This window comes from Myotis lucifugus, unplaced genomic scaffold (genome assembly GCF_000147115.1).
Source record: "Myotis lucifugus unplaced genomic scaffold, Myoluc2.0 scaffold_29, whole genome shotgun sequence".
Classification (NCBI taxonomy): Eukaryota; Metazoa; Chordata; class Mammalia; order Chiroptera; family Vespertilionidae; genus Myotis; species Myotis lucifugus.
In genome coordinates this window covers 7713435-7727373 of record NW_005871077.1, presented here as the reverse complement: position 1 = coordinate 7727373, position 13939 = coordinate 7713435, and the positions used below count along the sequence as shown (strand labels likewise).

At 49.0% G+C, this 13939-nt stretch overlaps 1 protein-coding gene across 1 annotated transcript; it reads right to left on the bottom strand.

Annotated features, from left to right (window-relative positions):
- Window positions 1-1286: 1286 nt before the first annotated feature.
- On the bottom strand, window positions 1287-11324 carry LOC111825511. Its single transcript, XM_023752179.1, is given in 5 exon segments — window positions 1287-1337; window positions 1949-2384; window positions 2386-4571; window positions 8972-9109; window positions 11211-11324. Coding segments are annotated over 5 exon segments (2925 nt in total).
- Window positions 11325-13939: the final 2615 nt, after the last annotated feature.

The following is a 13939-nucleotide window of genomic DNA, read 5'->3' as shown; positions in this document are numbered from 1 at the left end:
CCGTTTCAACCTCACCAGGGCCGTCCCGACCACACTGGGGCCGAAGGGTCTCTTTTAGAGTTCTGTTCATTCTCTCTACCTGACCTGAACTCTGGAGTCTATAAGCACAATGTAGTTTCCAATTTGCCCCAATAGCCCTGGTTACTACCTGCGTTACCTGTGAAATAAAGGCTGGCCCATTGTCGGATCCTATCATAGCAGGAAAACCATACCTGGGTAAGATGTCTTCCAGCAGCTTCTTGGCCACCGTCTGAGCTGTTTCATGCTTGGTTGGGTATGCCTCTACCCATCCAGAGAAGGTGTCTATAAATACTAAAAGATATTTATAACCATACTTCCCTGGTTTAATTTCAGTGAAGTCGACCTCCCATTGTGCTCCCGGTTTGGTGCCTCTGAGCCTGGTCCCTTTTTCATTTGATCCGACCCTTGCGTTTGTAAGTTGACAGGTCTTGTAGGCAGACACAACCTGATCTATCTTGGTATTCTGCTGGTGAATTTTGATCCTGGCATGTTGGATTAAGTCCTTCATTTTCCGGGTTCCCAGGTGAATGGATTGGTGCATATGTTTTAATATCGTGTCCCCGAGCCAGTCCGGCAGTATAAGTTCTCCTTCTGGTGTATGCCACCATCCCTTTATTTCCTGGGCTTTGGGGAGCTTTTTGATACGTTGCAACTCTTCATGGGAGTACTTGGGCTGGTCTGGTAAGACTGGGTCCCCTGGGTCTGGTAGTTGTAAGGCCATGGTAGGGACCGAAGTAAGGGCTACTGCCTTTGCAGCCTGGTCAGCCTTTTGGTTACCTTTCGCTACCGGGTCATCGGCTTTTTGGTGTCCCTGGCAGTGGATTATGGCTAACTTGGCAGGAAGCCATAAGGCCGCGAGCAGGTCGAGGATTTCCTGCTTACTTTTTATTGTCCGTCCCTCTGCTGTCAATAGCCCTCTCTCCTGGTAGATTGCCCCGTGAACATGAGCTGTAGCAAATGCATAACGGCTGTCTGTGTAAACGTTAAGCCATTTTCCAGCCCCCAGTGTCAGTGCCTTGGTGAGTGCAATGAGTTCTGTTCGCTGAGCTGATGTCCCAGGGGGCAGAGCCTCCGCCCACACAGTGTTCGTGTTGGTAACCACCGCCGCACCCACGTACCTGCACCCGTTCCGCACGAAGCTGCTTCCATCTGTGAACCAGGTGGCCTCTGCATCCGAGAGGGGCCGATTGGTCAAGTCCTTCCGAAGTCCATGTACCTGCTCCAGGATTCCCGCACAGTCATGTAGTGGAGCATCTAGGTCAGGGTCAGGTAGCAGGGTAGCAGGGTTGAGGGCCACACTGGGATGGAACCGCACTCTTGGGGGGTTGAGCAGCAAGCTTTGATAGTGGGTCATGCGAGCATTGCTCATCCACCTATCAGGAGGCTGTTTTAGGACCCCTTCAATGGCATGTGGGGTTGTGATCCAGATCTCCTGTCCCAGGGTCAGTTTGTCAGCATCCTTGACTAAGACCGCGGTTGCCGCAATGATTCTTAGGCACGGTGGCCAGCCGGCGGCTACGGGATCCAGCTTTTTAGACAAATATGTTACTGGGCGACTCCAGGGGCCTAAAGCCTGGGTTAAAACCCCTTTTGCTACTCCTTTGCGCTCATCTACAAAGAGGCGAAAGGGTTTTATAATGTCTGGTAGGCCCAGGGCTGGAGCAGCCAAAAGAGCTTTCTTTATCTGATTAAAGGCAATTTCTTCTGTCTCAGTCCATTTAAAGGCCTTCCCCTCCTTGGTGGCTTCATATAGGGGCCTGGCGATCTCAGCAAAACTTGGTATCCAGAGGCGGCAATAGCCAGCTGATCCTAGGAACTCCCTCACCTACCTCCGGAAGGTGGGAGCAGGGATTTTCAAGACTGTCTCTTTCCTAGCATCTGACAACCGCCACTGTCCCCCCTCCAGTATGTATCCCAGGTAACTCACCCTCTTTTGGCATATCTGAGCCTTCTTCGCAGAGGCCCGGTACCCTAAGGTCCCTAGGGTGGCCAGCAGATCTTTGGTCCCTTGCTCACAATCTTTGGCGGTATCGGCAGCAATCAGGATGTCATCTACGTACTGAAGGAGGGTGAGATTGGGGTGCTCTCTCCTGTACTCATCGAGGTCTTCATGCAGCGCCTCGTCGAAGATGGTGGGTGAATTCTTGAATCCTTGGGGCAATCGCGTCCAGGTTAATTGTCCACTGTAGCCTTCCTCTGGGTCGTGCCACTCGAAGGCAAACAGGGGTTAGCTTTGAGGCGCTAGCGGCAGGCTGAAAAAGGCATCCTTCAAGTCTAATACAGTATACCAGACTCTAGAGAGTGCAAGAGAGCTTAGGAGAGTGTATGGGTTAGGAACGGTTGGGTGTATATCCAGGACTCTTATTTACTTCCCGGAGGTCCTGGACTGGTCGATAGTCATTCGTGTGGGGCTTTCTGACTGGCAGGAGGGGGGTGTTCCAGGCAGATTGGCATGGAACCAGTATCCCTAGGCTTTTCAGTCTCCGGATGTGAGGCTGGATTCCCTTCCGAGCCTCCTGGGACATAGGGTACTGTTTGACTCTTATTGGGCCTTCTCCTGGTTTTAGCTCTACCAGGGTGGGGGCCCTGTGGGTGGCCAGTCCTACTCCCCCCGTCTCTGCCCAGGCTGTGGGGAATTCTTGCAGCCACCTGTCCATATTGTTCTCTACTGGGGGCGCCCCCTGGTGGAGGCGATATTCATCCTCCAGTCTCAGAGTCAGAACCTGGATGGGGTGGCCTTCACCAGCGGTGACCTGAGGCCCCCCTTGTCTGAAGGTTATTTGGGCTCCAATCTTGGTTAGCAAGTCCCGTCCTAATAGGGTGTAGGGGCACTCTGGTATTACCATGAAAGAATGGGATACCCGGCCCTTTCCTAGATCTACTGTTCTTTGGGTAGTCCATGAATACTGGCTCATGCCAGTTGCCCCTTGCACCCAGGACTTTTTATTAGCTAGCTTCCCCTGAGGTGTGCGGAGAACCGAATGTTGTGCTCCAGTGTCAACAAGAAAGTCAACAGGGGTCCCCTCCACTCTAAGAGTTACCCTGGGCTTGGGGAGGGGGTCCGAACCCCGACTCCCCTAATCACTCAGTCCTTCCAGCTCCAAGACCTCCACCCGGTCCGTCTTGTTTTCCTTTTTACCGGCCTTCTTTGGGCATTCTCGGACCCAGTGCCCTATCTCTTTGCAGTAAGCACACTGGTGCCATTGCAGCTTCTTTCTCCCACCCCGGGCGGTTCCCTTACCTCTTTCTTGGCCATCAGCAAGCTGGCGAAGTTTGCGGGTCCGCTCCTCAGGGGACTCCATGGTGGTGGCTAGCAGAATCTTGGCCAGGTTTCAGGTCTGCTTGTCACTGGCAGCCACCATGGCGCGGGATTGCCTATCCTCAGGGGACTCTCGGTTATTGAACACCTTCTCTGCCAATGCCAGTAAATCCTGTAAACTCTTTTCTCCTAACCTATCTATTCTCTGCAGTTTTTTTCTAATGTCCATGGCTGACTGGTTTATAAAACTCAATATTACAGCTGCCTTATTCTCAGGGGCTTCTGGATCCATGGGGGTGTAGATGCGATATGCCTCCATGATCCGTTCTAGAAAGGCAGCTGGAGACTCATCTCTTTCCTGCTGTATGTTCCCTACCTTGGTCAAATTGGTGGGCTTTCTAGCAGCCCTGCGGAGACCCCCCATTAGAGTCTGGCGGTAGACCAAAAGCCTCTCCTTACCTTCTGCCGTGTTGAAATCCCATTCAGGCCTAGTTAAAGGAAAAGAGACATCTATCTGGGCCTGGTTTGTGGTTGGGTTTCCGTCTACACCAGGAACCATCTTCCGGGCCTCATTGAGGATCCTTTCTCTCTCTTCCGTTGTGAACAGAACCTGTAAAAGCTGCTGACAGTCGTCCCATGTGGGCTGATGGGTGAAAAGAACAGAATCTAGCAAGTCAATAAGTCTCCCCGGCTTTTCGGAGAACTTAGGGTTCTGTGCCTTCCAGTTATACAAGTCACTAGTTGCGAAAGGCCAGTAAAAATGGGGCTGGTTGCCATCCGCATCCGGGGGTCCAGTGGCCCGTAAGGGCAGGGTCTTGATAGTGGAGTCGGGTGCTGCAACAGACAGTTCCCGCTGAGCTCTTTGCCGGGTGAGAGGCGGGCTTCCTACCAGAACCGGAACCGCGGCCACTCTGGGAACTCCGCCCCCAGGCACTTTCGGAACTCCGCCCCCAGGCACTCCCGGAACTCCGCCCCCAGGCATTCCCGGAACTCCGCCCCCAGGCATTCCCAGAACTCCGCCCCCAGGCATTCCCGGAACTGTGTCAGCTTCCCGCGACGGGGCAGGATCAAATCTCTTCGGCATCCTGTGGAAATGATACGGGGGAGGAAAAATTAACTCTTCTCCAGTTCCCCCCTGCAAAACCGGGTAGGGGGGAGCTGGAGCTGACGGCAGGGTGGCTTTTTTCTCCTTCCTCTTCTCCGCTTCCTGCAAGGCAAGAATGGGTTCTGGCTCCAGAGGGTGTGGAGGTAGGAAGGGCCTAAGACAAGATGGTGGATTTTCCACGAGGTCCTGCCAAGTAACAATTTAAGAGAGTTGACCAGGATGTCCCTCTTTGGGCTGGGAGATGACGTCCTTAATCCGGCGGATGGTGGGGAGATCGAAAGTCCCCTCCGGCGGCCACCCAACATTAAAAGTCGGCCACTCCCTAGAACAAAAAGTCCGCCACCGGTCCTTCCAAACCTCCGCACTGAGGTTGCTGGCCCTTCCCTTTACCTCTTTAAAATGATCGACCATAATGCTTAAAGGAGTAGTTTGAGTCTGTCCCATAATGTCTATCCAGTAAGTCCACAAAATAAAACCGAAAAAACACAAACACAGACAACTAAGAGGCCCTAAAATACAGTATTCCAACTCCATGGAAGCGAAACCAAAATAATCTTCCAACTCCATGGAAGCAAAAACCAAAAACGATGGCTGCGAGCCAACCAGTAGGAGCGACCCGCCTGTCTCAGATTAAGGGGCTTCTACAGACCTTCCGACTCCGCAGAAGCAAAGCTACACCCCTTCAGATGGAGGGCCGAGGCGTCCCCCGACTCCTCCTGCCCTTGATCCCCATGCGTCCACTTAAGATCAATGCGGGCGAATACAGATTTCAGAAGTGAGCTCACACAGGACAGAAACAAACAGATACAAACACACAACGACACATACCGCGGTCAGCCAGACCCTCTGAACTGGGGTCCCTGGATGGTGTTGGGGATCTCGGACGAGCCCCCAAATGTTATGCCCAGATTTCAAGATCCTCACAGACCAACAGGGAGCCAGCCATGTTCGATGCAAAAGCAAAGGATCCTTTATTTTTGAGCTAGCTCGCCTCCCCTTCCTGGCCGACGCAGCGACAGGAAGCAGAGTGAGATGGCGTGGGAAACACAGGGTTTTAATAGGGGGTGGAGTGAGGGGACTGTGGGCCCTGCCGATTGGCCAGGCGCAAGCCGGGTCCTGTTACATAGGATGTGGTCATCTCTACGGCGCGCACGTCCCTGGATTGTCATTGGTTAGTTTAAAGAAATCCCAGGCGTGGCCAGCAGAGGCCTGGGCTTCCGGGAAGAAGGTGCTTTCCTGAGCACATGTTTGCCCCAAAATGGAGGACACGGTAAGATGGAGGGCGTGGTCCTCGCCCTTTCAAAATACATAGATATATAACTCGAGACATAGATGTTATCTCTAGGGAGGAAAGGTCAGGGGTCTGTGAGAATAAACAAGTAATCTTTTCTGTCAAAGAAGGGAGTTTAGGCAGCCACCATTTTGAGTCACGTGACTTGGGAGCTGCCATTGAAACAGCAAAGGCCAACCTCTCCCTTTAAATTAGCCAATCACACAAGATTGTGAGCCTAAGCTCTTCCAATCAAGAGTGAGGGACAGACCATGTTTGTCAGGAATAAAGGCTCGAGTGGACTGCTGCTCAGTGTACATGTGTTCCCAGACCATGTGCATGTGCACCCTTCTGCAGGATTAAAGATATTTGCCTTGCTGCCTGGCTCCTGAGTATCCTTTGTGTTCTGCCAGGACCCCATAGTTTGGGGGCTTGCCTTATTTCTAACAAATTTGGGGGCTCATCTGGGATTCCATTGGTTGCTATGAGGGGTCATTGCACCCCTCTCCTAAGGAAGTGCACCCCACTGCCAAGTTGTGGCAGCCTCGGTGAGGAGGGATAGCCATTACCCCTGGACTGACTATGAGCTCGGGATCGAGAGTCAGCCAGCAATGCCTGAAGGGCCCAAGCAAGCAAGATCTGTGGCAATCAGGTAACTCATGCATGAGCCAAGGTGGGGAATTGGACTAAGTACTATTTTGGTGATTGGGTATCCTCGGAGGTCAGGTGTATGTGACTGGGATGTGTCTTGGACATAAAGCGAGTGCGGAGTTATGATCTGTGGTTCTGTTCTCCTGTGAGGGAAGTGGCCAGAGAGGCACGAAGCAGATTTGAAGGAGTGTGAGAAATCTCTAATATGGGGGATTGAGCACAGTGCAAGTTATCTCCAACATAGTCACAAGGGACTTTCCGAGGATGGGAAACAAAAATTCTAGGCTTAAGGAATACTCCCTCCCTCCTCCCGCGAATAGTTCATTGGGGAGAATGCTGAGGTTCAGGACAGGAGACATTGCTCTGCTTCAGTGGTTTTTTTATGCAGGGTGCTGTAGTGTCTGTGGGTCATGCTTGTGCACCTGTGTAAGAGTATTTCTGTTGATGTTTTTGTGTCTCTTTGTTATTTGGTTTAATTTGTTTAAAGATGGGGCACATCCTGCTTTAAGAGAGCCCAGGTATTTGTGGCGAGACTGAACACGTGGTAGAGATTGCAGGAACATACCAGTTTGGGGACCCTTCATGCTTTCCCTCTCAGGGCGTCAGCCAACAGACTCTTAGCTAGTAAGATTTTTGTCTATATGTCTATTATGTAATTTTGGTTACTGATTTGCCTTGCTTGCTTTCTATATTTTGGGGGACTTAGTTTAACATGGCAAAGTAGGGATTAAAGGCATGGCGAAGTAAACAATGTGGACTGGGGTGGGATTCAAATGTTTAGGTAACAAGGTTAATGTTTCCATGATGATGGGCAGTTCTTGAATGAGAATGGACCACATTCCAAGGTTGACCCCCACACGTCCTGGGGTCCTGTAATTTAAAACTTTGAGTTTTCTGGGTTAAATGATAAAAATTGTTAAATATCAAGGTATTTTGAAATAACAGGATACTGAAATATTAATCTGAATATGCCTTGTATGGAGAAACTAAAGGATGGATTTGAATCTGTTAATGAATAAGTCTTGTATTTTATCTAAAATTTCTCTTAAAAATGTGAATATATTGCTAATCTGAGGAATGTTAGTTACTTACATGTCACCTAAAGATTAAGGTTTCTAAGGGTTAAGAATTCTAATTGGAAAGAAATTATTGTTTTGGTGTCATTTTGAAAGGAAAAAAAGTGGGTTCTGGAAGTTGTAAGGTTTGTGAGGAAGGGTAATGTTTGTAAAGAGAAATGTTAAAAGGAAGTTATATAAATGACCCATGCCAGTAAGCCAGGGTAAGTAGAATAAGGAACCTGAGAGGATTAAGCAGCAATTTGGAGCCATTTAGTAAATCCCATCTTTCTTAAACCAAGGACATTTAAGAGTAAATGATTTGCATTTTGCCTCCCTAACCAGAGGGCAAATAGCTTATATCAAAGTACCCAGGGAGACAGATAGCAGAAATCCAATTAGTGTCTTTTGCTGTCCACACCCAAGGACAAAAGAAGTTAAACTCTTTCTTGACCTAGAATTGGCTTCAGGTTATTCCAATAGGCCCTGGAATGCCTCAAATCTTCCTACAATGGAGACTATGGACCAATTTCTTAAGAACTATGTACTGGGTATCTCTTCTACTTTAATCTCTCTCAGGTTAGAAGGCCTCCTGACCCAAGGCCCTACTCTTGAATTCCTAGCTCATTGCCATCGACCGGGAGACTACATTCTGGTCAAGACCTAGAGGGAAACAAGTTGGAACCATCCTGGGAAGGACCCTACCTCATCTTGCTTACCACTGAGACTGCTGTTCGGACTGCAGAATGAGGTTGGACTCATCACACATGGGTTAAGGGTGGACCACCAGCTTCTCCGGGTGGAAACACCTCAACTTGGATGGCCATACCAGGACATAGACCCTTGTAATTAACGCTAAAGAAACTGTAAGCTGTCTATTTGCTTTAGGGCTCTGGCAAATTGCAGGGCTTACAATGTGGGCTGGGGAAATGTGTACAATCCATACTTACCCAGTTAAGTTATTGATTATAGATAACTTGAATGACTTGGATATTTCAGCCTTTAGGCCAAAAGATTGGCTAGGACTAGATTTAGGAGTAGATGTCACAGGACAAGAACCCCTGGCCAATGCCACCACCATGCAAATAGTGTTATGCCTAGATTTCAGGATCCCCAAAAGACCACCAGGGAGCGCCGAGTCTGATGCAAAAGCAGAGAGTCTTTATTCAAGCTAGCTTGAGCTCCCCTCCACACTCGCCGACACAGCGGCAAGCGGCAGAGAGAGAGCTAGCTCTGTGGGAAGAGGGGTTTTATAGGGGGGTTGGAGTAAGGGGAGGAGAGAGGACTGTGGGCCCTGCCGATTGGCCAGGTGCAAGTCGGGGTCTTGTTACACAGGATGTGGTTGTGTCTATGGCACGCACTTCCCTTGATTGTCATTGGTTAGTTTAAAGAGCAGAGGCTTGGGCTTCCGGGAAGAAGCTCCTTGCCGAGCACATGGTTAATGGCTGCTGCCTAAATATGGAAGATCCGGGGTAAGATGGAGGGCGTAGCCCTCGCCCTCTCATTCCCCCCTTGTCTTGAGACTTACAGGCCCAATCATGGGTTGGTTTGCATTTCTCTGCTAGAGGCCTGTACTGGGTGTGTAGAACCATCATCTGCACAATCCCTACCTGCTCCTTGACAAACTGAACTAGCCTGATGATGATGCAGGGGCCGAAAGTCAACAGCATTAGGAGGATGCGAGGTCCGCTGTCTTCTTGAGGGTGATCTGCAGTGGGTGTCACCTTCCACTCAGGCTCCCTGCTGTCCTGGGCACAGAAGGAGCTGGGCTTGTGACCTGGCAGAGACAAACTATAACAAATGGTCCGGTGGAAGGGAAAGAAACCATTTTAGTTTTAACAACCTCTATTGAAATAGGATTTTTCTTCTTAAAATTCCTCTATGGCTATCAAAAAGCCAAATCAAGACTAATTTATCTACTGTATTCAATTTGGCCTGATGTTTGCATAAACACAACAAGAATGGTAACTGACTACCTTTGCTGGAATCTCATGATTGAATCTTAATGTGCCCCATAGGGCCAGGAAGCCAAGCCATCCAGCCGCCATCAGGCCTGCCTGCAGTATCTGCTGAGTTAGGTGAATCCCTCACCTGTAGCAACTCCACCTGAGCCCATGCTCTAGGCTTTAAGGCCCATCTCAGTAGCCCTCCTACTCTTTGTGGCCCAGAGTGTGTGGGGGTTCCGCAGGGACGCAGAGGCATCCTTATTGCTCCCCTTCTACTCTGACCAACCGCCAGTGATGATAGGGCATGGGCCTGACGCTCCAGCGCCAGCCATCTTCAGGGCTCTCAAGCAGGATACCAGGCTTTTCCTGTGGCACTCTTATTGGCTTCAAGTCTTCAGAGCTCAGACAGGTTTCTTTAAAACATGATACTCCAGTCAAAGTTTTTCATTAATAAAACCACTATTGGAAACCGGTCTTATTGAATTTATGCAAAGAAATGTATTGCCATGACTTATTTAGCATTGCCAAATTTCGGAGGAATTACATAAGGAGAAAAACATACTGATCTGCTCTATGATTTTCTGATTTTTCTTGCCAATTCCTTTTCATGGATTCTTCAGAGTTATAACAAAACAGTCATAACTATTTACACTCTCTCTGGCTTACTGGCCTGTACTATTTGATTAATTTCCTTAAACCTTCTTTCTATGCATAACCATGCCTCAGACCTTCTATTAGGTTTGTACTACCCCTGACATGGGCATGGTCACGCAGGCCTGCAAGACAGTATACAGGCTGCCAACTGTCAACTGTCTCTCAATAGAGACCAAAACCTGATGGGTATTCTTCTTTGCCCAGTTGGGCACCTGCCCTCTTGGCAGCTAGACACCCTTTACTTTTGGGGTTCATCCCATATAGTCCCCTTCCAGGACAGCTAACACATAGCTATAACAATGTCCCTCAGTGTGGGAGACTGGACACTTGCCAGTTATTCCCAAAGACTACCAAGGACTGTAGACCATCACCGGTCCACAGCTACAGCTACATTTAAACCTGTAAGAGAATTGAAGGTTAATACAACATATTAATACAATGAAACATAATATTGGCACCATGGCCGCTTCAGGCAGCTAAATCTTCTGCTACTACACATGAGATACTAAAGTCTACTCTTGACCTTCCTATATAAGGCAAAATTGTCCTTGTCTCTTTGGAGCCATGTCCATGAAGATGCAGGCATCATCTGAGTCTTTATACAGTTTTCTGCAGGTTACTGTCAGGGCTGTGCACTGCGGCAAGTTCTTCTTTCTAGCGATAAACACAGTCTGTCCAATTTCCTTAAAATGTATTCTGGCACAGGAGAAAGTTGTTTTACTGTACACAGGTAGCTTAACCCCTATACCACTGGGCCTGGGCCTCTGCTCAGCAAACTGCAGTCTATAAGTTCAATACGCAGCCTCCGGTTCTCCCAACCCAACGAGGCCTCGGCCAGTCTCCGAGCCAGGCTCCCCCTCCCTTGGAGAATCCCAAAGTCCCGATGGCTCCCTGGTCCAGGGAGAGTGCCCTTTTGTGAACCCTGTTTATTAGTTACAGGCCCCTGCTTTCTTGCCTTTCTACCAGTTCTCTTTGTGGCAGAGCAGCAATCAGGCCTCTTCCAAGGGAGTGCACTGGAAGGGGATATCAGCCCCTCCTGTGAGCCAGCTGCTTTGCCTAGGGTCTCCCGGGGGCCCAGCCAGAGCATCCCCCAGCAAATCCCGGAAGCCGCTGCCCTCTCGCAGTGGCATGGACTCAAGCAGGTGGTTCAGGAGCTGGGCGGTGACGTTGGCGTTGATGGCCTGGCACGTGGATACGAACGTGTGCACCTCATGTATGCACTGGATGTAGCCGGCAGCGAAGCACTCGCCTGCAGCTGCTCGCGCCCACGAACCCTTAGCTGCACCACCAGCAACAGCCCCTGTTCTCCCCACTCTCTTGCTGCTGCCTCTTCTCTCAGGGCTGCAGCGGGCAGTTCAGGCATTCAGCCCCCCTTCTTTGACCTGGCTCTCAGGGGCTGAGTCTGCCTAGCAAACAGGTCTAAATCACCAGGGCGGCTGTGGACTTCAGCTTTGTTCCTCCTCCACTTTTCTAGCGGTCTGCAGAACTGCTAACACCCCCGCCCCCCTTGTCTTAGCCCAGGCTGGTTGAAAGCCTGGAGGCTACCTGAAATCAGTTACAGATGAATCAGGATGAGGGAGGAAGGGAAAGACCAGGTTATGTAAATCTCTCCTCCCTGCGGAGCTGTAAGCCTTTTGTGTCCACCAAAGAGACCAGAAAACCATAAATAACAAGTTCTTTGAAATTTACTACCCTGTTAATTTGCTGGGCAAACAGTTAACTTGAAAAGACTTCTCTCTTGCTTTTCTTAACAAATAATCTTGGAACCTAGCCAGCCTTTAAATCTACCCTAGAACTTCAAGATTTCAATTTAATACAGCGAATTTACAACCCATGTAAGAGCAACTGATAGACAGAAATTTATATTAACTAAGTGGGCTGATTCCCCCCTTAATAGTGAGCAAAAGACTGAGAAAAATAATTCTCGCAGCTGCCGAGAGGCTATTTGCAGACTATCAAGGGGCCAGCCCAAACGTTCAGCCAAGTGTATCAACAGAAAGTAGAATAAATCAAAGTAGCTTTCTAGTCCCACACAAACAAACTTTGTCCCAGCCTCATGATGATCGGTGACGAGAGACAGACAAGGGAGGGGGTGACCTGTTTTCACAGATCCTCACTCAGATGCCCGCCTGACCGAAGTCATGGAGCCACACAAAGGAGAGGAGAGGGCAGGCCCCCTCCCTCCACACTCACATACTTTCACCAGACATTCATTCAGAGTTTACCTAACAATTTCCCAATTCCTGAGGGAGCTCTATAGCCTCCCCTAATCTCTTTGAAATACCTGAAATAATTGTTATCATACTTCACTTTAGAAATTGGATTACTGCTATCAGTCCCTTTTAAAGACTTTGACATAAGCTATTTAACTTCAGAAAAACAGAAATCTCATTAGCTGTTTATACCTTTTATAATTATCTTAAAGAATATCAATTAAATTTAAACTGGTTTTTGTATTAAAAATTTTCAGTTTCGGTCATAAAATTAATCCTCTTTTTTAATCAGACCAATAAGCAAAGGCATTTAGCTACCACAACACACAATTTTTCCCAATTCAATCCAAACCTTAAACTTTTAGCTGGCAAATCAAATATTCAGCATTTCTCAATCAGTAACATTTTTAAGAATAAACTTCAAAAATGCAAGACATAATCAACCAACAGATTCAATTCTGTCCTCTAGCAATATTTCAGCATTATTTCACTTCAAAATACCTAGACATAAGTTTTTATCATTTGAATTCAGTAAGCTTCAAGGTCCCAAGTTCCCAGCGGTTCTGGAAAACCACACCTGAGGCTGGCAAGCAGGTTTGGCCCAGCCCTTGACTTTAAAACGACCATAATGCTTAAAGGAGTAGTTTGAGTCTGTCCCATAATGTCCATCCAGTAAGTCCACAGAAAAAAAAACAAACGCAGACAACTAAAGGGCCCAAGAGTACAGTCTTCCAACTCCATGGAAGCAAAACCAAAACAACCTTCGACTCCGCGGAAGCCAAACTGAAATCTAGACGATGGCCGTACGCCAACCAGCGGGAGCGACCCGCCTCGTCTCAGATCCTCGAGGGGAATACACGTCCCTCATGAGGGGGGATACACGTCCCTCGTTGTGAGGGGAATACACATCCCTCGTGAGCTCACACAGGACAGAACACACAAACACACAGACACCTACCATGGCCAGTCAGACTCTCCGGATCGGGGGTCCCTCGAGGGTCTTGGGGATCCCGGACGAGCCCCCCAAATGTTATGCCCAGATTTCAGGATCCCCAAAAGACCACCAGGGAGCGCCGAGTCTGATGCAAAAGCAGAGAGTCTTTATTCAAGCTAGCTTGAGGTCCCCCCACACTCGCCAACGCAGTGGCAAGTGGCAGAGAGAGAGCTAGCTCTGTGGGAAGAGGGGTTTTATAGGGGGATTGGAGTAAGGGGAGGAGAGAGGACTGTGGGCCCTGCTGATTGGCCAGGTGCAAGTCGGGGTCTTGTTACACAGGATGTGGTTGTGTCTATGGCACGCACTTCCCTTGATTGTCATTGGTTAGTTTAAAGAGCAGAGGCTTGGGCTTCCGGGAAGAAGCTCCTTGCGGAGCACATGGTTAATGGCTGCTGCCTAAATATGGAGGATCCGGGGTAAGATGGAGGGCGTAGCCCTCGCCCTCTCAAATAGAAGTAGGACATAAGGAAATGAATGCCTGGGTGGAGTGCATTAAATATTCTGTACACTTCCTAAATAAAAGTGACTGTTTACGCTTGTGCGGCAGGAAGGCTAGAGGACCAAGTTGATAGACCTGAGACAGTAACGGGATGGAATGTATGCTTGCCCTGTATCAGGAGAAAATCGCCTGGGGGAAACACTTCCTGTAAGACTCTCCCTGTTGCTCCCATCCAACAGAGGTAAAGAGCAAGGACCCCCCCAAAAAAAATGATCTGGCCTCCATCCTCCAATGTAAACTATACGTCCTATCTCTCAGGGTTGGGGAAACAG